Source organism: Condylura cristata, unplaced genomic scaffold, assembly GCF_000260355.1.
Source record: "Condylura cristata isolate star-nosed mole 26May11 unplaced genomic scaffold, ConCri1.0 scaffold00043, whole genome shotgun sequence".
In the NCBI taxonomy this organism is placed as follows: domain Eukaryota; kingdom Metazoa; phylum Chordata; class Mammalia; order Eulipotyphla; family Talpidae; genus Condylura; species Condylura cristata.
The window spans coordinates 2,207,496-2,230,649 of record NW_004567144.1 but is presented as its reverse complement, the minus strand read 5'-3'; the positions used below and the strand labels follow the sequence as shown (position 1 = coordinate 2,230,649).

Below are 23,154 nucleotides of genomic sequence, written 5' to 3'. Positions count from 1 at the left end.
ACTTGCTGGAATCCTCAAAATTTAGGACTGGCGTCTAAAATAAGAGCAATCTTGTAGACTGTTGTGTCCTTAAACTGTTAAGTTTGACCTAACTATAGGTAACTGGTATCAGAAGTCATAGTCATCACTACAGTGTCATGTGATTCCCACCCCAACTCTCATCTCAACCCTTTCTCAGTATATCATGAGCTAATAACATTGTTCATAAGTTGAGCCAGGACCTGTGGTCCTCCAGCCCCACATATGACAGACAGGATTTCTAGGTCCTCACCTAGTGAACGCTGCTCTCTGAATAGCCCCTCACTTGGATGAAAATTGACTTGAGTCCTATTCCCCTCCTCTTTTCTCATGTAGGAGGCTCATGCACATATACACATGTGTACACAGAAATAAGTGAACACACTTTGCTACTTGTGCCAAAGGGGAGCAGGTAGAGAAAAGGTCCCCAATACAATAAAAGCAGGGGCTACAGCCTTGAGAAAGTGGCTGCAAGAAAATGGGTTATGATACTGAACAAAATCCTAAAAATGAAAAATTGTTAACAACTGGGAACATCAAGCAGAAATCAGCTCAGTCCAAGAGGCCTGGCTCGAAGGAGTGTATGTCTAGATGATGACTAGTGACATGATCTCTAGCCAGCCCTTTCACAGGCTACAGCCATTATTATAGTTTTTCTTCCTGCCCCTTAAATAGAAATTTAAAAGATATTACCCAAGATTCTGTCCTTTCAAATCTATACAGATGATTCCTAAGCCAACATCTTCAGTCCTGATCTCTCCTGAAGTTCAGATTTTCGAGCCCAAATGACTGTTGGATATCTATTTGATGGCCTTCCAGTATCTTAAAATCAACATGTCCAAAATTTAATTAATCAACTTTTAGGGTCCTCATATTCTTCCTACAAATTTCTGTTAAGGGACGTGCTGTACTCCCATTTGATCATAGCCTCACTTTTCAAAATGTGGTACTAGGGACAGCAATTGCTACGCCACTAAGGAGCACCATTAGAATGCAGAATTTCAGGCTTTCATTCCAAACCTACTGAATTAGAATCTGCAGTTTAACAAGATTCTCTAAATGACTTCTGTGCACATTAAAATTTGAAAAACACTAATCTAAGACAAATTCACCCTAACACTGCAAACCCTTAAGGCTCCCACCTTATCTTCCAAATATTCATGTCTCCCTGCCATAGTCCTGATAGTCATCACTGCTGCACAGTGTATCTAGTCTCCTGGATTCTGGATATTCTCCGCAGTAACTCTAACTTTACTATGCTATCAAATTCATGATTTTAAACCATTCCCACCTCAAAAATTTCCACTGGCTCTTTGTCGATTAAACCTCCAAGTTTAGTGTCCTCTAAGAAGAAATAATACTGCATAATTATGTGCCAGGCACTCTACCAAGTACTTTACATGTGTTAACTAATTTAATTCACCAAGTAACTCTATGAAGTATAAGTATATTTCCATTTTATAGATGGAAAACTGAGTTATAGAGGGATTGGTAATTTCCCTAATACCCACAACTGGTTAACTGTCAAAGATTAGACTCAAACTGAGGCAATTTAACCACTGTTCTATACTGCTTCTCTAGGTCAGTTGCCTTATCTTTTAAGGCTTACCTCCTAACACATCTCCACTACAGTCACAACATTCTACCTATTTTTGTATAAATACCACCCAATCTCTTTTGTACCTTCACCAGTGAGAGACTACGTAGCATAATGAAAATAGGGCTTTAAGCAGACTGAGACTTAAATTTCAGGCCTACCTAACCACTAACTCATTCTGAGACCATATGAGTCTCAACTCATCTGCAAGTAAATAGTTTAAAAAACACTTAATTGACTGACAGATGAATGAACAGAGGTGTACATAAACGATGCCATTTACAACAAGGATGTATCTTGAAGGGATTACAGTGAACTAAAACAGAGAAAAACACATACCATATGACTTTACTCACACGCACACGTGGAAGATAAAGAATGAGCCAACAAGATAAAGCAAAAGCTAACACTTAGATACAGAGAATAGATTGGTGGTTACCACAAGGTGAAAGTAGTGAAGTGGGAGTGAAATAGGAAAGGGGTGTCAACTGTATGGTGATATATGGAAACTAGATTTGCTAGTGATCATGATGTAGAGGTAACAGAGGTAATAAAACTGTGGAACACCTGTAACTGATGTTGCAAACCAATGTAACCTCAATAAAATTTATTAATAAAAAAACTTCACCTATTGAAATCATTGCTATGAAATTTAGAAAAATGCAGAGTATGTCTAGCACAATTCTGGCAGAGAGGGTATTCAGTCATGAATAGCTCTTAGGCTCACCTGGAACTTCAAATTATCCACATATTGGAGTCATTTTTCAAGTGTAACTTCTACCATGCAGCTAGCATCTTCTTTTAAATTTCCTTAACATCTTATGTGTAACTTTCTCTAATATATGCCTATATTTTAACACTGTAATATCCCTACAAACCAGACTGCAAGTACCATAAAGTCAGGCCATTTGTGTTCCCTAAGGTAACTAAAATAGTGCATTACACATTGTACTTAATAAATATCTGCTGAACAGATGTGGAGTGGATACTAACAAGTGACCAGAACCAATGAAATTAATTGGTAAAATCTTCATAAAAGAGTGGAGCATCACGGGGATTACAATTGAGATGGAAAAAAAAAGAGGAAAAAAGAAAAAAATGTACAAATGATGTAAAAATAAACTTTTGTAAAATAAAGAGTGGAGCAGTTTAGATGAGAGAAGGAGACTAAAAACAGCTAAATACCTGTAACATCAGGTACTGCCTGTATACTACTTCATCAGTTATCACAATTTTCTGTAATGATTTACTATCCCCATTTTCCAAATGAGGAAACTGGGGTTCAGAGCAATTTCCTCAAGGGATATAATAACTGCTATGTGAAAACTTGGGACCTACTCACTCTCTTTGACTGCTTTATTCCAAGTGCCTAAAAGAGTGTCTGGACTATAGTGGATGCTTGAAAAGTATTTGTTGAATGAAGAGATGAAAAAATTGAGGAATGGGGCTAATAACAAGAACCAGGATTAGAATCAATTTTACCTGACTTCCAATTAAGTGCCCCCCTACTATGCTAAATTGTGATTTAAGACAAAGTAAGTACCATTTATTAAACAACTACTTAACAATATGTGGGCGATAACGAAGCTTTGTTTTGAAGAAGGAAGTAGGGGCAGAATGCTGAATTAATTATGCTTCTTGGCTCAAGGCACTGATTGTATTAGATACTTCCCATTAATTATGCCATCAGCTTCCTAAAAATTCTATGATGGGGGCATTTTAAACTCCATTTTACAGCCAAAAATACTCTCCATGAAATGACTTGCCCTAATTCACACAAGCAGAAGAGTGGATGATTTCCAGCCCCCGAAAAAGTAACTCCAAAACCTGTGTTCTTAAACACTTGTCCGGGCATTGGGCTTGTAGTTGCCATGGAAATTGTCCTCTGTTGAGAGAGGACCAAGAGTGTCACGAAGCAGATGGCAAGGAGCTGCAGTAGGGAGGGCAGGGATTAAACCAAACCTACTGGGTTCACTAAGCAAATCAATAAGCAAGTTAGAACCAACGCGAGGTCTCATGGGGCGCGATCTCATTAATCTTAGCTGCTCTTCCAACACCGACTAGTGACAGGTCTTGGTAAAATGAGGGGACAGCGGCAGATACTCAAGAAATCATAAAGTTCGGAACTTAACACAATGTAGGGGGCGTACGCAGAAAGAAAGTGATCAGGACTTTCACAGGAAGGCATGGAGGAACGAGGAGGGCAGGGAGGAGAGCGGTTAGCCCCAAGAACAGGTGCAGTTTTGGGACTGGTTTTGGCATCAGGTACCGGAAGGGCCTGCCGGGAGGAAGGGGTTCCAGCTCTCTCAGGCCACGAGCCCGGCACCCGACTTCCTTAGAGGGCATTCTGCCTCACCCTTGGTCCCTTTTGTCGCAGATCCCAAGCTCACCAGGGGCCTGGGCGATGCCGTCCCCGGGTCTCCTGGAGACTCAGCCGCTTCCGCCATCTTGGCCCTTCCTTCTCCGGGCCGCTCCCACAGGCCTCTGCGGAACCCGAGACGTGGAGCCTGCGGCCGGTCGGCGAGTCGGCGCGCGCTGGCCGCGTCACCAAAAGGCGCCTGGCAAAAGCCCTTCGTAGGGTCTTGGCCTCCGGGGAGCGGTGTGAGACACCTCGCCTCGGTTCGTTTCTTAGGGCCCACGGACGAGCTACCCCGTCACCACTCAGCCCGAATTGTCAGATCGTTTCCTGGGATTTCCAACTCCGGCCCGCAGACGCCACACGCATCCGTTTCCGGCTCTCCCGAGAAGGCTGGAGTGCCAGACCCTCCCGGCGGCTCTGAAGGAAGAAGCCCGCCCCTCCCCGGCCCGCGGAGAAACTTCAAGTTTCCGCGCTCGCGCTCGGCAAGAGGTCAGGCCCTCCCTAACCAGCTGCTCCCTCAGCTGTTGCCCCTGCCCCTCCGGTTCCGCAGACTCTTCCCCACTTCTTGAACGTTTAGAACCTTCTCAATTATCGTCAAACCTGTCCCCAACTTTTCTGTCCCCAGCTTTCTTCCTCGCCCCCTCTGAGGAGGTGGGGAAGCTTCTATACATTCGCCACAATTTCAGACCCACTACAGCTTTCAAATTGCTAACAACTTGACGCAAGCACTGAAAATGTTTGAAGTCCGAAAAAGGATGACAGTTGTAAGAATATCTTTGAAGAAATACCTGTATGTCCCAACCTCTGCTTTCTCCTTCATTCGGGAACTTTCTGAGTGTTTCTCACTTAAGTTTACATTGGCCCCAGGGTAAAATGAGGTCAGGCAATACAGCTACTGTTGATGCAAGCTGTATTCTGGACACCCAAGTGCGCTCTGGAGATGGAATACCAGTTTTCTGCTTCAGACCAACGTGGTTGTGAGATAGGTATGATAGAAAGTGCTTTGCATTTTTTACACAGGGAATCAGGCCTGCATGATAGTAGTACGCCCTTCCCTACTGTAAATGTTCATAGTCTTAAAAGAGGATAATGATTTTAAGTGTATTATAGAATATTGAGTTCGGCTTTTTTTTGTGTGTGTGAGATATATTTGCAACTAAAAACAAAATTCAAGGGAAAAGAATATGGAATGTAGTGGGAAAGGAGCTGGTTACGGAGGGCCTGATGCCTTCCTTCCAGAAATAGTGTTGGAGAAGAGAGTGAGGAGGCATTCAGGGCATACACGCAGTTATTCTTGTTGAAATATTCTTAATGCTAATTCTTCTTCAAACAAAACAAATTTACAGAATTTGCACAAATACGGACCAGGTGATATTAAAATTTAGCTCAGTAAGTAAAAACCCTTTTTTAATTATAAGAGAATTATTATGTTCAGAGCTCCAGTCTCAGTGTCAGCTTCCCATTTCCACTTCCGTTATGACTTCCACCAGTTATTATCCGGTTACCAAGTCTTTTCCCACACTTCCCACAATGTCTTCTATTTTCTTCCAGCCTCGAAAATTAGTTATCTCTTCCTAACCACAACCCTCCAACTGCTGCCACCTAACTGCACCTTGTTGCCTTTCACCACTCTTTTCAAGAAAGCCTTGATCCTGGATTAAGGGGAGGATAAAACAGTTGTTGAGACAGTCAGTGTCCAGAGTACCTAGACATTATTTCGTACTGAAAATGCTAGTTTTCTTATTCAACTAAGAGGAGAGGCTTGAGTCTGAGATAACATGCTCCGGAAGTAATTCAGGAAGGAAGGCTGTGAAGGAAGGGAGTGATATAGGGACAAACTGCTACAAAAAGGTATTTTGGTTTTAGTTGTAAATATATCTCACAAAAATTGCCCAACTAATTCAGTATTCTGTAATACACTTCTTTTAAGACTATGAGCATTTACAGTAGGGAAGGACTTGCATGACTTGCCCAAAATTGTTTAGAAAGCAGATCTAACTTAGCACCTTTTGTCTGTAGAGCACTTTCCTTAGGTATTCAGCTGAATGTCCCTTGAATCTGTTTTCCCTGGACACAAATGTTTGCTCTAATATTTCAGTAATGCGAGCTATAAACACGTGCTGTAATTCCGTGGACATCATTTTAATAATAGGTCAAAGAAAAAAATCATCTCCATGCTGAAAATTCAGTTTCATCCCAGAAATACATTAAGTAGGAATGGAAAGATTTAATGGGATTAAAAAAATAAATAAATAATTCTGTCTCAAACAGAAAGCCACCTTCATACCGGGCATTCGCATTAAAACCAAAAATAAGACACACATGCCTATTATCACAATTATTTGACACTGATCAGGACATGCTAGCCACTACAATTAGACTCTTCTCTTTTGGCGAGGTCTGTTGGCTCATTCTCCCTGAAGCCATTGGCCCCTGTATATTCAAACTTTAACCCTCTCTTGAATACACAAGCTATGGTCCAGCCCTATAAACTCCAGGCACCTGGTTCGCAGTTTCACTATTTTCCCTTTCTTGACACTTCTCCCAAAGTATAGCTCTCCTCTGTATAAACACTCCACCCTTTCTAGTATAAACGTATTTTCTTTTCTTCGGCCTGTAAGATTTAGTGATAAACCCCACCCTTCTTAACCCATTCCCATTTTGCCTCCACCTCTTCCTCCATTATTTCCTTCCTCTACCCTATTCTCTGGTTCTTGCCATTTCCTGAAACTTTCATAACTTTTATTTCTACCCCAATTTCCAAAGTTATCTAACTTCTCTAACATAACCCTCATCCCTGGGCTTTCTCAGCACTTCTGTCTCAAGATTGTCTTGCCACTAGACAAAGAGATCAGATGATAAGGTAATTGTAGATGCAGTCATATTTGGGCTACAATGTACATGGCTTCTTTTCAACAGTCCAAGTAGAAGATTGGTATAAGAGAAGTAGAGAGCTTTGTGTTTTGGTTGATAGGTAGTCAACCAAAACTCCAAAGTCACTCTAAAGATAAAAAGATGTGAAGGATGTGAACAAGCTCACAAATATGAATTGCTATATGCTTTTAAGAACATTTAAAATTGTGTACACCTAGGAAGGGGAAGTATTAAATGGGTTAAGAAGGTCAAAAGGCAACTTCCACTTATGAAATAAATAAGTCATGGGGTTATAATGTACAGCATGGTGACTGCAGTTATAATACTGTATTGCATATTTGAAAATTATAAGACAGTCTAAAAGTCCTTATCCCAAGAAAAAAGTTGTAACTATGTATGTGGATGGATGCTAACTAGACTTATTAATATACCTGACTATTGAATAATGTTGTACACCTGAAACTAATACATTGTTACAGATCAATTTTACAGTGATTTAAAAAAAAAAAAAACAATTCTAAGCTTGCAAGCTACAACAGATTGTTTGACATGGCCGGTGCAAGAGGCACCATCAGGTTAGCAATGTGAATCCAGAATAATTATATGAAGAAGGGGGGTCATAGGCAAGCACACTGTTCTCAAATTTCCCTCACCTTAGAGCATGTAAGTCTGGCCAGTTCTTTTCTATGGTTTGTTTATATAGCAGTGCAATATTAAGTGAAATAAATTGACTTTTCAAGATCAATAAGAGTTGGGTCCAGAATAGTATGTACTCATTGTTCAAAACAAGTCCAGTGCTCCTTATGCATCTCTCTGCAAAAGAAACCATCAACACGAAAACCCATATGTTCCACAATGTTCAGCAGCATTATTTATAATAGCTAGGTCATGGAACCAGCCCAAATGTCCATCGATGGATGACTGGATCAAGAAGATGTGATACACACACACAATGGAGTACTAGGTAGCCATAACTAAAGATGAAATACAGACATTTTTAACAAAAATGAAGGGAGTCTGAGCGAATTATATGTATCAAAACAAGTCGGAATGATAAGGCAAATACTGGACATTTACATAGGACAAAATTCAATAACAAAATAATTTCATAAACAAAATGAGGGCCCACAGGTTTAAGAGGAAGGAGAGAGGGAAAGGAACGGGAATTTAAGGGATGGCGGTGGGGAAAATTAAATTATAAATTAAAAAATAAAACTATGATAGAAAATGTTAAAAGAAAAAGATCATGTATGAAAGAAATGTATAATTATACTGTATGAAGTCAGTGTTTGTTGTAAGTTTTTCTGAAAAGTACACTTCTCAAAAGCAAATAAAACCTATGCAAGTAGATGTCATTAAAATTATGCACAAAGTGAAGAGCAACGTATCTGTTGAACTACACATTTCTTCTTTCCACCCCTCTCAACATTTCCTTTTCAGAGGGAAGGATTGTGAATAAAGGAAAGATGTCAGAAGGATTGAAAAATGTAAGGACTCCCTGACAAAGATGGAACAGTAACTTTCCCCATATTTTATTTACTAAATTGCAACAGGAGAAATACCATATATATAAACTAATAATGTTGGGAAACAAAAATGTGAGGAAGTGTAAAAAAGTGGACAGAGGTCCCTGATGTTCCTCAACCTTGCTGTCCCTAAAGATGAGTAGTACATGGTTTGTTAACATCTGACTGCAAATTTTAAATATAGTTAATTCTGCAGTCCATTGCTTCAAATAATTTCTTACTCTCTTTCTCTGTAAAGATTCATTTATTTATGCATACAGAACCAGGGTACAGGCCAGAGGTGCAGTGAGAGGATTCACCAGAAACAAGAGTGGGGAGCAGAACAGAATGATGAAGTACACTGCTGAGGGGAGCAGCGGGTGAGACAGGAGAGGACTGCTGTGCCATGTGGGTCAAGTCCATGGCCAGGGATCAAACTTGCACTGAAGTGGCTGTGTCTGGCTTGCAGTGCTGTGCTACTAGGGAGAGCCTATCTGTGAATTCTTAGAAAAGGTCACTTCTTTCAAACAAGGCTACCTCACACCTTCTATCCTTTGATCCTATTGGGATTTACAATTCACTGATTTACCAATGTTCTACGTGCCTCAGCCCTGAGATGCCCTTTCTTCCCTCATTCAGCTTAAATCACCACTATCATTCATTAATAACACAGTCAAAAAACTTTGCCTGCCTGTTGCTTTATCTTACTTGGGAAAAGTCCAACACCAATTAAACCAACACCCTATATACCTGAGACCTGCAGTCAGCTAAATGTGTTTGGAACAAAGTATACACCCATGCTGACTAGTCTCACTTTAGACGACCACAAATTTTTCAAGGCCTATTAATGCTTCATGAACCCTTACCACTCACATGTATTCCTTAACTCCATTCACTTACCCACTCATCTAGAAGATTATGTCATACCAACTTTCCCCTCAAAACTTCATTTCCTCTACTGTTCTCAGTATCAAATGGTAATTTTGCCTTCTGCTTCACTGAGATCATAAACACAAAAGAAAACAACCACTGCCACATCTCCTTACTTGTGGGCATCTATAACCACGTTGTCTTTTCACCTCACAATTGTATTTACAATCTAAGAATAACCCTCTCACTTGTATGGCTCTTTCTTCCTACTCAAAAATAACACTGCAAATTTAAAAGGAAAAGGTCACATAAGTAAAATGACTTGGTTAAAATAATCTAGATGTTTAAAAATAATGTGTAATGTCTATCTGGTTTACAGTATTTTGCAAGCTAATTTCACATGCTATTTGATCCTTACAAAAATTCTGTAAAAGGAGTTTTATTATTATTCCTATTTTATAAGAAAACAATGCTCAAAGTAAGTAATTGGCTCCAAATTCCTCAGAGATTTTATAAGAAGTAAAGCTAGGATAAAAATACAGGCTAACATCTTGAGATTTTATGCAAGCTCTACAAAAATTTTATTGGCATTCTTCATATATATAAAACAAACATTACTAAAATTCATATGTAATCACAAAAGTCCCTAAATATCCAAAACCTGACAAAAAATGAGGAACAATGGTGGTATCACAGGCCCATGTTTTGTTGTTTTCTTATATTTGTTTATTTTCAAAATTTATTTACTGACCAAGCAAACTGTGACACAAACTATTTATCCTTGCCCTACTTAGTGTGAGTTTTTGTACATATAACTTCAGATTGACAACTGGCTGCTATCCCACATGTTACTGGTGGTATAACAATATATGGTATATGCACCATGTTATTTTTCTAAAATGTAAAATCTCTGAATTCATTTTTGAGGGAGGAAGCTCAGTTTGTATGGGTCTAATTACTATTGTGCATGTGTGTAGGTTTGTATGAACTATGTGTTGTATTTATTTTTTTTACTTCCTTACGTCATTATAGTCTCTATAGATCTCTCACAACCATATCACCCAGGCACATGCCCATACTTAGAACTATACTTCAAACAGTAAAGTACTAGAATATAAACAGATGCACAGATTAATGGAATAGAATTGAGAACCAGAAATTGTGTGTGTGTATAGAAGGTTTTAGTTTGATGCAGTGTGTGTATATGTATGTTTGTGTATATATATATGTATGATTATATGCACGTGTGTGTGTGTGGTTCAGTGAATCCATGACAAAGGAGTCAAGAGTATCCATAGGAAAAGGAAAGGTTCTACAATAAATAGTGAGGGGGAAATGGACAACCACACACACAAAAGAAAATGAAATTAGACCACTGTTACAATATAAACAATAATTAACTTGAAATGGATAAAAGACTTTGGATGTAAGACATGAAACCATAAAGTGGATAGAAGAGAATATAGACAAAACTCTCCATGACATAGTCTTTGGAGATGCGTTTGGGGACTCATCTTCAACAGCAGGAAAAATAAAAGAAAATAAACAAATGGGACTATATCACACTAAAATCTCTATATAGTGAAAGAAACTTTCACTAAAGTAAAAAGACACTTTACTGAATGGGAGAAAATATTTGCACACCATACATCTGATAAGTGGCTGATATCCAAGACCAAAAAAGAACTCATATAATTCAACAAAAAGAAAACAAGTAACCCAACCAGAAAATGAGCAGAAGAGTTTCTGAAGAAGATATGTAAATGGCCACAGGCACATACAGAAATTCTCATCATCACGTATCGTCAGGGAAACGTAAATCAAACCCAAAATGAGATATCACCTTACACCTATGAGAAAGGCCCATATGAAAAAGAGTAAGTGCTGGAGAGGATGTTTAGTAAAAGCAATGCTCATGTGTTAGTTGTTTGGAATGTAGACTAGCTCCTATGGAAAACAGTATGGAGGTGTCTCAAAATATTTTAAAAATGAATCTACCATATAACTCAGCAATTCCATTACCAGGTATCTACCTGAAGAATACAGAAACACTAATTTAAAGGGACACACACACACGCACGCCTCTTTTCATTACAGCACTATTTACAACAGCTAAGCTATGTAAAAACCTAAATGCCCAAAGACAGATGAGGGGAGTAGGAAGACGAAGTTTATGTATGTGGTGTACAATTGAATATTATTTAGGGATTAAAAAAACAACTTAATGCCTTTTGGGATGAGATAGATGGAACTGGAGATAATTATGCTGAGTTAAATAAGTCAGAAGGAGAAAGACAAATACAGCATGATGTCTCATATAGACTATAGGTGAACAAAACAAATGCTCAAATAAAGCCAAAGCAGTAATAAACCCTAGGAATCTGACTGTAGAACTGAGGTTGGGGGAGTGGGGAGATAACAAAGTGGTAAGGGTGTACAATAGAGTATGGTGGGTGGAGGACTATGTATCTTGGTGGCTCCTATATATTTTTTTAAAGATTTATTTTTTTATTCATACAGAACTGGGGTATAGGCCAGAGATGTGGAGGGTGAGAGGATTCACCAGAGACAGAATGGGGTACAGAACAGGCAGATCGAGGAAGGACACTGCTGAGGGGAGCAGCGGGTGGGTCAGTAGAGGTCTGCCACGCCATGTGGATCTCCTCCGGGGCAGGCGGGGATCGAACTCATGCGGAAGTGGCTTAAGCTTCTCAGTGCAGTGCTTTAACCCGCTGCGCCACCAGGGAGGGCCGGCTCCTATATTTTTAAATCGCATACAATATTGTAAACCAATGTTACTTCAATGAAAAAAGGAAAAATAATCACTGAAGACAAAGATAACCTGAATTGCGTTAAGTTTTATTTTTAAATCTTTTTTTATTATAATTGTTTATTTTTACATCATTTTGTGCCTTTTCCCATCTCAGTTGTAATCCCTATAGACTTCCCATCACCAAATCACCCGTGTGCCATCATCATAGTCCCATGCACTCGTCCTCTCCCCTGCCATTTTTTTAAATTTTTTTTTATTACAAAGTTTATTTTTACATCATTTTGCACATTTTTTTTTCCATCTCGATTGTAATCCCCGCGGGTTTCCCATCACCAAATCACCCCTGTGCCACCACCATAGTTCCCCTGCCATTTTTGATCCCATTCCCCACTCCACCCCCATAAAATGTCTGGTATAAAGTTGTTCATTATTATTACTTCCCCCCCCCCGGTCCTTTATACTGCTATGAGTGAAACCATCCAGCATTTTTCCTTTTCTTTCTGCCTTATATCACTAAGCACGATCTTTTCCAGCTCCATCCATGTTGCTGCAAAAGGCATGTGTTTATCTGTTTTGATCGCTGAGTAATATTCCATTATGTATATATGTACCACATCTTTTTAATCCACTCATCTACTTTTGGGCATTTTGGGTTGATTCCATGTCTTTTCTATTGTAAATAAAGCAGCAATAAATATAGGGGAGCAGGTGTCTTTTTGAATCAGTGTTTTTGTGTCATTTGGGTAGATACCTATGAGTAGGATTGCTGGGTCATATGGAAGCTCCATTTTTAGCAGTTTGATAAACCTCCAAACATTTTTCCATAAGTGGTTATTCTCGTTTGTATTCCCACTAGCAGTGCAGGAGAGTTACTTTTTCGCCACATCCTTGCCAACATTTGTTGTTCCTAGTTGTTTTAAGATGTGTCGTTCCTCGCCAACATTTGTTGTTTCTAGTTGTTTTAAGATGTGTGGTTCTCACTGGTGGGAGGTTATGTGTCATTTTTTTTTTTTTTAATTACAGTTGCAGTGATTCTAATTAAGTCAGAAACTGAGGCCAATTACTTCTTGGTCTTTTGGCTAAGATCAACTGCAGAAACTTAATCTTAAGAAACAAGGCTCAATAAATTAATATTTTATTAGAAGAGGCACTTGAACAGTGTCCATACCCTATCTTCCTCTGTGTCCCTTCCACTTTTCACCTATCCCCTCTGGTAACCGTTATCTATTCAAATCTTTATTTCTTCTGTTGTTCACATACAACTGTTTTTCTTTTTCTTTTTTGAGGTGTTTATATTTCACAGATCAGTGAAACATCTGTAATCTTCCACTCTTGGGCTGATTTCACTCAGTATAATCAGCTCAAGGTCCATCCATTTTGTGTGAAATGCTACCACTTCAGCCTTCTTCACAGCCATGTAATATTGCATCCAATATATGCTCCATGGTTTCTCTATGCATTCGATGAAGCGCACTTGGGTTGGTTCTGTGATTTGATAATTGTAAACAGTGAGACTATGTACATAGAGTAGAAAGACCAAAAAGGAAGTGTTAAAAATTTCTTGTTATTTGGACACATACCTAGTAGTGTTACTGCTGGGTCAAATAGGATTTTCATTTTTATTCTCTTGAGACATCTCCATACCATCTTCCACAAGGACTGTACCAGCTGACTTTCCCACCAACAGTGACTGAGAGTTCCTTTTTCACTGCAGTCGCGTCAGCATTTGTTCTGTATTATGTGAGCCATTTTCACAGAGGTGAGGTGGTAATTCAGTGTGATTGTAATTGGTAGTTCTCATAATAAGTGATGTTGAACTTTTTTCCATATGTGTATAGGCCATCTGAATGTCTTCTTAGAGAAATGTCTATTGACAACCTTTGCCCATTTTTTTCAGTTGAGCCATTTATTTGCTTCTTTGTTGTTGTATTAAGTAAATAATTTGTAAATTTTGGAGAACACCTTATCACATTTATGGTAAGCAACTGTTTTTCCAATTCTTTAGGTTGCCTTTTGTTTTTGTGATAGTGTCTTTTGAAATACAAAATATTTTAATAGTTCCACTTATTTTTATTTGTTTCCCTTACTGTATTCCCAAGTATATTTTATAGCAGTTGTCTTACAGTGTGTCCCCTATATTTTCTTTCAACTACTTTATGGTTTTGGTTCTCATGTCCAAATCTTTAATCCATTTTGAGTTGATTTTCATGTATGGTATTAAATATGGGTCTTGTTTTAATTTTTTTTGCATGTGGCTATCCATATTTATTAAAAAGGCTATCTTTTACCTGCACCCCCATGTTTATTGCTGCTTTATTTACAATTGGAAAAACATGGACGCAGCCCAAATGCCCAAAAGTAGATGACTGGATTAAAAAGATGTGGTGCATATATACAATGGAATATTACTCAGCAACCAAAAAAAGAGAAACACATGTCTTTTGCAGCAACTTGGATGGAGCTGGAAAAGATCATGCTTAGTGAGATAAGCCAGAAAGAGGAAGGAAAATACCGGATGGTTTCACTCATAGCAGGAGTATAGTGGACCAGGCGAGAAAATAACATATACCAGAGACATTTTGTGGGGGTGGAGTGGGGAATGGGATCAAAAACGGGGGTAGGGAGGGAAGTGCACGGGATTATGGTGATGGCACACGGGTGACTTGGTGATTGGAAACCCGCGGGGATTACAATTGAGATGGAAAAAAAATGTACAAAATGATGTAAAAATAAACTGTTATTTAAGAAAAGGCGGTGACATTAAAAAAAAAAAAGGCTATCTTTCTTCACTGTGTGGTCCTAACTCCTTTGTGAAAATTAACTGTACATATTTACATGGATTATCTCCGAACCTTCAATTATGTTCCAGTGGTCTGAGTTTCTGTGTTTCAGTACCATAATATTTTGATTACTGACACTACATAATATTTTTTGAAATCAAAAAGTGTGATGCCTCATTTTTTTCTTCCTTTCTCTCAAGATTATTTTAGCAGTTTAGGGCCTTTTGTGAGTTCATCTAAATTTGATGATTGTTCTGTTTCTTTTAAAAAGTCGTTGATATTTTGACAGGCTTTGTGTTATATCTGTAAATTGATTTGTGTCATATGGCTATTTTAATGATGTTAATTCTTCCTAGCCATGAGCACAAATTATCTTTTCATTTCTTTGTGTCTTATGTCCTTCAACATAGCTTTACAGTTTTCGTTATATTAATTGTTCACCTGCTTTAAGATTATTCCCAGATAGCACATTCTTTTTTGGCGTGATTTTAAATGGAACTCTATTCCTTTTTTCCCTTTCTTCTGATACATTGTTTGCATATAGAAACACTATCTGTTTTTGTGTATTGATTTTGTATCCTGATATCTTACTGTATTATTTCTAAAAGGTTTTGGCACAATCTTTTGTTTTCTCTAAGTGTATTAGCATTCATGTGTGAATTGTCACAGTTTCACTTCTTTTTCAGTTTGCATACATGGTACGTCTTTTTTCTTGCCTAACTACTTCAGCTGGGACTATGTTGAATAATGGTGGTGATAGTAGACATCCCTGTTTGTTCCCGATCTTCTTTCTTTTCATCATTAAGTATGATATTGGCTGTAGGCTTGTCATTTATGGCTTTTATGATACTTGAATAGTTTCCATGTATTTCCATTCTTTGGAGGGTTTTTATCCTCCAAATGGATTTTGGATCCTATCAAAAGATTTTTTGGCATATATGATTTTTGATGATCTCATGGCTGACACTGATTGATTTACGTGTGTTGAACCAGCTTTGCATCCCTGAGATGAAGCCTACTTGATCATGGTGGATGAGTCTCTTGATGTGTTCCTGTATTTTGTTTACTAGGATTTTTGTTGAGAATTTTTGCATCTGTATTCATCAGGGATATTAGTCTATAATTTTCTTTATTTGTACTATCTTTGTTTGGTTTTAGGAACAGGGCAATGTTAGTCTTATAAAATATGTTGGTTAGGGCCCTCCCTGGTGGCGCAGTGGGTTAAAGCACAGCACTAAAAATATGTTGGTTAGATTTCCTCTCTCTGATATTGTTCAAGAGTGTAAGTACAATAGGTATTAGATGTTCTTCATAGGATTGATAAACTCATTGGGGAAGCCATCTATCTGGTCCAGGGCTTTTGCTCTAGGGGAGGATTTAACTACTAATTCAAATTCATTCTTGTGATTGGATTATTTATTTGATTATTTATTTATTTAATGTTTTAAACGGATTTTAAGGGAATAAAAGAGACACCTGCATAGTCACGGGTGGAGGGGGGTGGGGTGGGCAGCAGAGCTGCCTCTTTCCAGTGCAGAAATCATGCTGATACAGTGTTGTGAATGGACTGTCTAATCTGCCTATTTTATCCTGAGATTTGTCTATTTCTTCTCGGTTGTTCACTTTGATTGCATAGAGACTTTTATAACAGGTTCTTGTGATACTGTTCATTTCTACAGTACCTGTTATAAAATCCCCTATTTCACTTCTGAGCCTATTAATTTGGGTTTTCTCAAATTATTCTTTTATTCATAAGCAAAGTTAGTGGCTTTTCAATTCTTATTTTTTGCAAAGAACCAACTTTTGGTTCTTTGAATTTTTTTTATTTCATTGATATATGCTCTCATTTTTATTATTTCTTTCCTTTTACTAGTTTCAGGGTACCTGTTCTTTTTTCTAGTTTCTTCAACTAAAGATTTAGGATTTTGAATAGAAACCTCTCTTGCATTTCCTTACATTGACCTTTATTTTTATGAAATCCCCCCATAGTACTGCTTTTAAAATATTCCATAGCTTATGGTAGTTTGTCTGTCCATTTTCATTAGTCCCTAAGTATTTTTGATCTCTTCTTTGAGATCTTCATTCACCCTAGAGTTGTTAAAAAATATTTTGCTTAGTCTCTGCATATTTTGGTTTGCTCCAGTATTCCTTGTACAATTAATTTCTAACTTTATAGTATTGTAGCCTGTGTGGATATTGATATAATTTCTGTTTTCAGATATTTTCTTTTATGTCCTCATATATGACCTATTGTTGAGATTCTTCCACGTGCACTGGAGAAGAATGTATATTCATTGCTTTTAAGATGGAAAGCTCTGTAAAGATCCATTAAGTCTATCCGATCTAATATTTCAATTAAGAATTTTCTTTTTTCATTTTCTGTCTGAATTATTTACCCCTTTGTGTCAGTGGTGTGTTGAAGTCTCCAGTAATGATTTTATTTTTGGTGATATCTTGTTTTAGGTCTGTTAATAGTTGCTTGGTACTCCTCTATTTGGAACATAAATATTAATGAGGTATATATTCTTGTGTGAACTGTTCCTTGATCATTATATTTTGTCCACATTTGTCCCTTATTGCTTTCTTATTTGAAAGTGTAGCTTATTAGACATTAGAGCAACGCTCCTGATTGACTCTGACTCTGAGTTATTTTTATATAAGATTTATTTATTTATGCATACAGGAACTGGAACAGGCCACAGGTGTGGGGGGAGTGGGGTCAGAGGATTCACCAGAGACAGAGTGGGGTCCAAAACAGGAATATCTACCGTAATACACTGCTGAGGGGAGCAATGAGTGGTCCCCTCAGCACCGGTGAGCACTGTGCCACATGGATCACCTCCCTGACCTGGAATTAAACTCGTGCTGCAGTGGCTGCAAATAACCTCATAGTGCTGCATTTTAACCCAATGTGCCATCAGGGAGGGCCCAACTCTGAGTTATTATCATATATGACCTTATTCCAGTCTTTTATTTTTAGGTTTTTATTGTTCAGTTTTAGATGAGTCTCTGTATTGATAGTAATCAAATTATTGATGGCTGGAATTTTTTATGTGTATGTCTCTTTATTGGTGAATACAGACTGTTCACATTTAGGGTAATTAAAGTATCAACTGTTTATTTTCAGTCATTCTGTTTTGACTGTTTTATTTTCCTCGTTTCTTTTTCCATTTGTTCCTCTCTAATTTTCTAGATAGCTCCTTAGTATTTCTATCAATTTCTTTGTTTCTTCATCTGCAGGTGTCTATTGTAGATTTTTGGTTAAGCGATTCCCATGGGGGTTTTACTTCAATCTCTGCTTTATATCCTTTATGAGCTGGTGTCTGCACTCCACCATTTAACTATACTGGTTCCATTTCTTCCTCCCCTTTAGTATTTGGTGTTGTTAACTCATAGTATTCTTGTTCTTGGTACTGGTGTTATATTGTTCCTGTTATTTTGTTAAGGAATTTGTGCTTTAGTTTTTCTCTACTTGTACAAAAACTCCTTTTAGTATTACTTCAAGAACAGATCTGGTGCTGCTAAACTACACTGGATTGTTTGTCTAAGAAAACCTGTATTATCCCTTTGTAATTATTTGGTAATTTTGCAGGATAGAGAATACTTTATTTACCTGCCTTGTCTTTTAGGATTATGAATATTTTCTTCCACTCTTACTTCTTGGATATCATCTAGACTGAAATTCTGGGAAATTCTAATTTGGGAGTCCTTATACATTAGTATTTTCCCTCATCCTGCAAAGTTTTGTTCTTTGTCTTTGATTTTTGATAGTTTGACATTGTTTTTGGATAGAGATCTTTTTGCATCTAAGAATTTAAGTGTTCTCTCTGCTTGCTGGACTTCCACATTTAATTTATTCTGTAAGTTTGAGAAGTTCACATTATTTTTTGAATAGGTTTTCTAGTCATATTTCCTTTCCTTTCCCTTCTGGAGCCCATATGTCATAGGTTTCCTCTTTTAATTTAATCTGATATTTCTCGGTGTTTGCTCATTTTTTTCTTTGTCCGGACACACTTTTTTTTAGAGGTGTAATTTGTTTGAGTCTTCTACAGCTGAAATGCTTTCTTCTGTTGGTTTGATTCTACTTAAAACACTGTTTGCCTTCATTTTATTCAGAAGCTCTTTGAGATCTTTTTAAAGGTTCCATCTCTTCAGTAATTTTTTTTCTTTTTTTGTTCCTAGATCCCTTTTGTGAGGTCTTATGCCTACATTTGACTGACATTCCAGTGTCTCAGTTAACCTTTTCAACATTGTTGCTTTGTTGAAGTCAGATAGTTTATCTCTGTCTCCTTTATACTTCTTCCTGAACTTCTGTCTTTATTTTGTTTCCCACTTATGTTGAGATATTATTTTTTTTCCTAGGCATGCATATTATTGCTATGTATGTGTGTGCATATGGTTGGGATGCTAGGAATTTATTTTTGTCCTTTAAGTACAAGCTGGCACAGGACATGTTCATTGTCAAGATGGGCATATGGAAAGGAGAGGTGTAGATTTTACAATGCTCTCTCAGGGATCCAGGTACAAGGGCACACCGGGCAGGGAGACTGGCATGTAAGAAGGCAGGCACAAGCCAGGTAGTGGGCTGAGATGGAAGCAGGTAGGTAGTCCTCTAGAATCTTTATGCTCTTTCTCTGGCCTCTCTCTCAATTTCTCAGTCTTGTGTCCTTTCAAGGTAGTACTCACTGAGTGATGCCACCCTTGTATCCCTGGCCTCTTGGCACAGGTACCACACTTACATATGTGCACATCTACTGCTTCCTGGGCCCAGGTGTCCATGATCATGGGCATGCATACCCCAGGCCCACACCTCTTGGTCCTAGGCAAACATGCTAGTGGCAGCTGGGTAGGAAAAGCCTGATCTTTAACTTTATTTACCACACAATCCACCCCTGAAGGTTTTTTTTTTTCACCATATAATCTACCCATCATTCTTCTGCAAGTTTTCATTGGCATTCCAATGTGGAACACTGTCTGGACAAAAGTAATGCAAACTGTAACAGAATGCAACAGAATATAACTAAGTCCAGTCCACTAAGGAGTTAGGACACATGAACATAGGGGTGAAAAGACAAAGAGGTTATTGGCATCAGAAGAACATCCACCAAATCTGCTACTCAAGGCACTGCTGCGTGCAAAGGGGGAACTACTCTTTTCACTCAAGGCAATCCACTGCCACAAGCCAGGAGCCATCACACTTCCTGAACTTCTCCACTGTGATCCCAGTCACAAGCTGTATACTACATCCATCCCCAGGATGCACTCTGAGATTGGTGACACATTCACACTATACTACTTTGGGGGTAATCACTCAATTCCCAGGGGTACTCTAACTGTTGTCACAACATCTGTCCGCCATAGCCACCAATGTAACAAGAAAACCCCTGTACTAAGGTCAACCCTTTGCACATGCACATAGGTCAAGGGCCCATAGATAGCAAGCTCCACATGTGGCCTCTTTCTCGTCCCCACTCTGACTATGGCCTCCACCAAAAGCCATGTTCCCCACCCATTCCCAATAGATGGGTTCTTTAGCATCTCATCCTATTCAAAAGTGAACAGGGCATAACCCACGGGAGATTTTCAGGGACTTGCCTGCTTTCTTTGTCATCATTTTCAGCTGTTGAACAACTGCGTAGGACTTTCTGACCTTGGCACCATCTTTCAGCCTTATCTAAGTTGGATTTTTGATACATCTCCTGCATGACTGCAAGGACCTAGCAAGGGTTTCTTCCCTCTCCAGCCTACCTCTGCCCCCACTCAAACCTGTCCACTCTGGGCTGTGCCCACCACAGCTCCATGGTTGGTCAAACACCCTCTGTGGCCCTGGGAAAGCCCAGCAGCACACAGCTGTTTTAGGCCATGAAGGCCCACTGGCTACCTCCTGATTTTCATCACCTGGGGAGTGAAAATTAAATGATCCTGTCAGCCACCAGGTCCCATGGATATAGCAACTATCTTGCCAAAGTTTCCCCACTTTCTGGTGGCCTTGTTTGTCCAAGTCCATCAACTTTAACTTTGGTGTCACCACTGGGTGAACTCCAAATAATGGATGAGGGTACTCTTTTACCCTGACAAGTCTGCTGCCTGAGGGGTAGAGTGCTGGTCCTCTCAGTCCATCTCCTCCTTCACAGCCGGTCTTCTTCCACAGGTCCTGGATCTTGGACACTATAAAGTAAATGAATTAATCAGGCTTTTTATGTTGTTAGCCTCTGTGGCTGTCAGTTGCAGCCTTGAGTGTTAATGCAGAAGGTACTTGGGAACATGGGCACAGGACACGCATGCCTGATTGTGGATACCTAGAGTGTGGGTGTGGGCATGTGTAAGTGTGCACACCAAAGCCTAGAGGCCTGGGGTATAAGGGCAGTGTCACTTAAGCAGCTACAAGAGGATGAGTGGTATGGCTACAGAAGAGGTGAGACATGAGAGGGGAACACCAGAGAGGGCCCAGGGTAAGAATTTCAGGGGATGTGGCTAGAGGCGCAGTTGCCTACCTGCCTCCCAACTCTGCCCACTCCTCCACAGCCTCTGCCTGACTACTTGCATGCCAGCTTACCTACCTGGTGTGCCTATGTATCTGGCTTCCTGAGAGAGCATTAAAGCCTGCAAAATCCACTGAGGGCTCTAGGACTTGTTTTTCAAAAGATTTATTTATTTATGCATACAGAACTGGAGTACAGGCCAGAGGTTCAGGGGCGGTGAGAGGATTCACCAGAGACAGAGTGGGGAACAGAACAGGCAGATCGATGAAGTACACTGCTGAGGGGAGCAGCGGGCTGGCCAGGAGAGGTCTGCGCACCATGTGGGTCACCTCTGGGGAGGAGATTGAATTCATGCTGAAGTGGCTTTAGCTTAGTGCTGTGCTTTAATCTGCTGCGCCACCAGGGAGGGCCCACTCTAAGACTTTTTTTTTAAAAGATTTATTTATTTATGCATATAGAACTGGGGTACAGGCCAGAGGTGCAGGGGTGGTGAAAGGATTCACCAGAGACAGAGTAGGGAGAAGAACAGTCCGACTGATGAAGTACACTGCTGAGGAGAGCAGTGGGCGGACCAGGGAAGGTCTGCAGCACCATGTGGGTCACTTCCAGGACCAGAGGAGTGGGGGGGTGGTGAGGGGTCGAACTCATGCTGAAGTGGCTTTAGCTTCCTAGTGCTGTGTATTAACCCACTGCGCCACCAGGGAGAGCCCCCGCTCTAGGACTTTGTAATGTCTCCCTGAATCAATAGTGAATCTACCCTGTGCCAGCTTGCACAACAGCTACCTCTTGTGCAGCTTTACTCTTCTCACAGCTTCTGGACTTTGGCTATCACTGTGACACCATGGCACCTCCAACACTGTCTTTTGATTCCACTTCTTGTGTACCCTGTCTGCATCAAATCCTGCCAATTATGCCATTTCTAGCGGCAAGCCTACAATCAAGCAGGCAGGGTGGGCAGGGACTAGGGGCCTCAGGTGGCAACCAAACCTCTTTACTTTCTCTGGCCTCTCTTGCTTTCTCAGACTTGTGTGGTCTCATGGTCTCGCCTCAGAGTGGTCCTCTCTGAGTGATGCTGTCCTTATACCCCTGGCCTCTGGCCTACACTTACTCGTGTCACACGTGTGTTCCCTGGGCCCAGCTCTCCACAGTTATGAGCATGTGTGCCCCTTGCCCACACCTCTCAGCCCAGACATCCATGCTAGCCTGAGTTTTCACTTCATTTACCCTACAGTCCTCTTCTTAGTTTGCCTTGGATGTGAGGCTGTGGTGCCTGCATGCACACAGGGCAGGTTCACAGTCAATTTGGGCCAATGGATAGAGTCCCAGTGCCTTCCGTGGGTTTTTACAGACCTTTCAGTGCTCTCTTGGGGAGCCAGGTACATAGGCACACTAGGCAGGGGAGCTGAGAGGCAGGTAGGGCTGGGAAGCTACTGGACTCTCAGGTCCCTGGGAATCTCCATGCTTTCCCTCTGGCCTCTCTCTAGCCTTCTCAGTCTTGTGTCCTCTGTGGTCTCACCACACAGTGCTGCTGCCCTTGCCTGTATAACGTTCCTCTAGGCATAGGTGTGAGCATTTACACGTGCACACGCCCATGCTCTTTGGGCCCAGGCATAAATAATCATAGCTGCATCTACCCGGGTCCATTCCCTTGGCCCCGGGCATCTACTCTAGTGGCAAGAGGGGGCAAAAATGCTTGACACTTCATTTAACCCACAGAGGTGGAGGAAGCAGGTAGTGCTCTAAGGGCTTTAATACTTGATCTTGGTTTGAGGAGTGATGTTAGTGCTCTCTACTCGTGTTTTGCTCTGCACTAAGTTGTGTTCTGTGCTTAGGTTTTCTTCACCCTCCCCCGCAACCCCACTCTCTGTAGTTCCTTTCTTCCAGTGATCACAATTT

The 23,154-nt window shown here is 39.9% G+C and overlaps 2 protein-coding genes across 3 annotated transcripts in view; one reads left to right on the top strand and one right to left on the bottom strand.

Annotated features, from left to right (window-relative positions):
- The window catches only part of YIPF6 (Yip1 domain family, member 6), a 35,030-nt gene extending 30,881 nt beyond the window's left edge, over window positions 1-4,149 (bottom strand). For both annotated transcript variants that reach the window (XM_012733927.1, XM_004694441.2), the window contains exon 1: window positions 4,006-4,149. In XM_012733927.1, the coding sequence (XP_012589381.1) occupies window positions 4,006-4,062 (57 nt within the window). In that variant the 5' untranslated portion in view covers window positions 4,063-4,149. The remainder of the gene's footprint in view (window positions 1-4,005) is intronic.
- A 12-nt stretch (window positions 4,150-4,161) lies between these two features.
- OPHN1 (oligophrenin 1) overlaps window positions 4,162-23,154 on the top strand; it is a 487,931-nt gene continuing 468,938 nt past the window's right edge. Inside the window, exon 1 of the mRNA XM_012733926.1 lies at window positions 4,162-4,463. The gene's annotated coding sequence lies outside the window, so the exon portion shown is untranslated. The remainder of the gene's footprint in view (window positions 4,464-23,154) is intronic.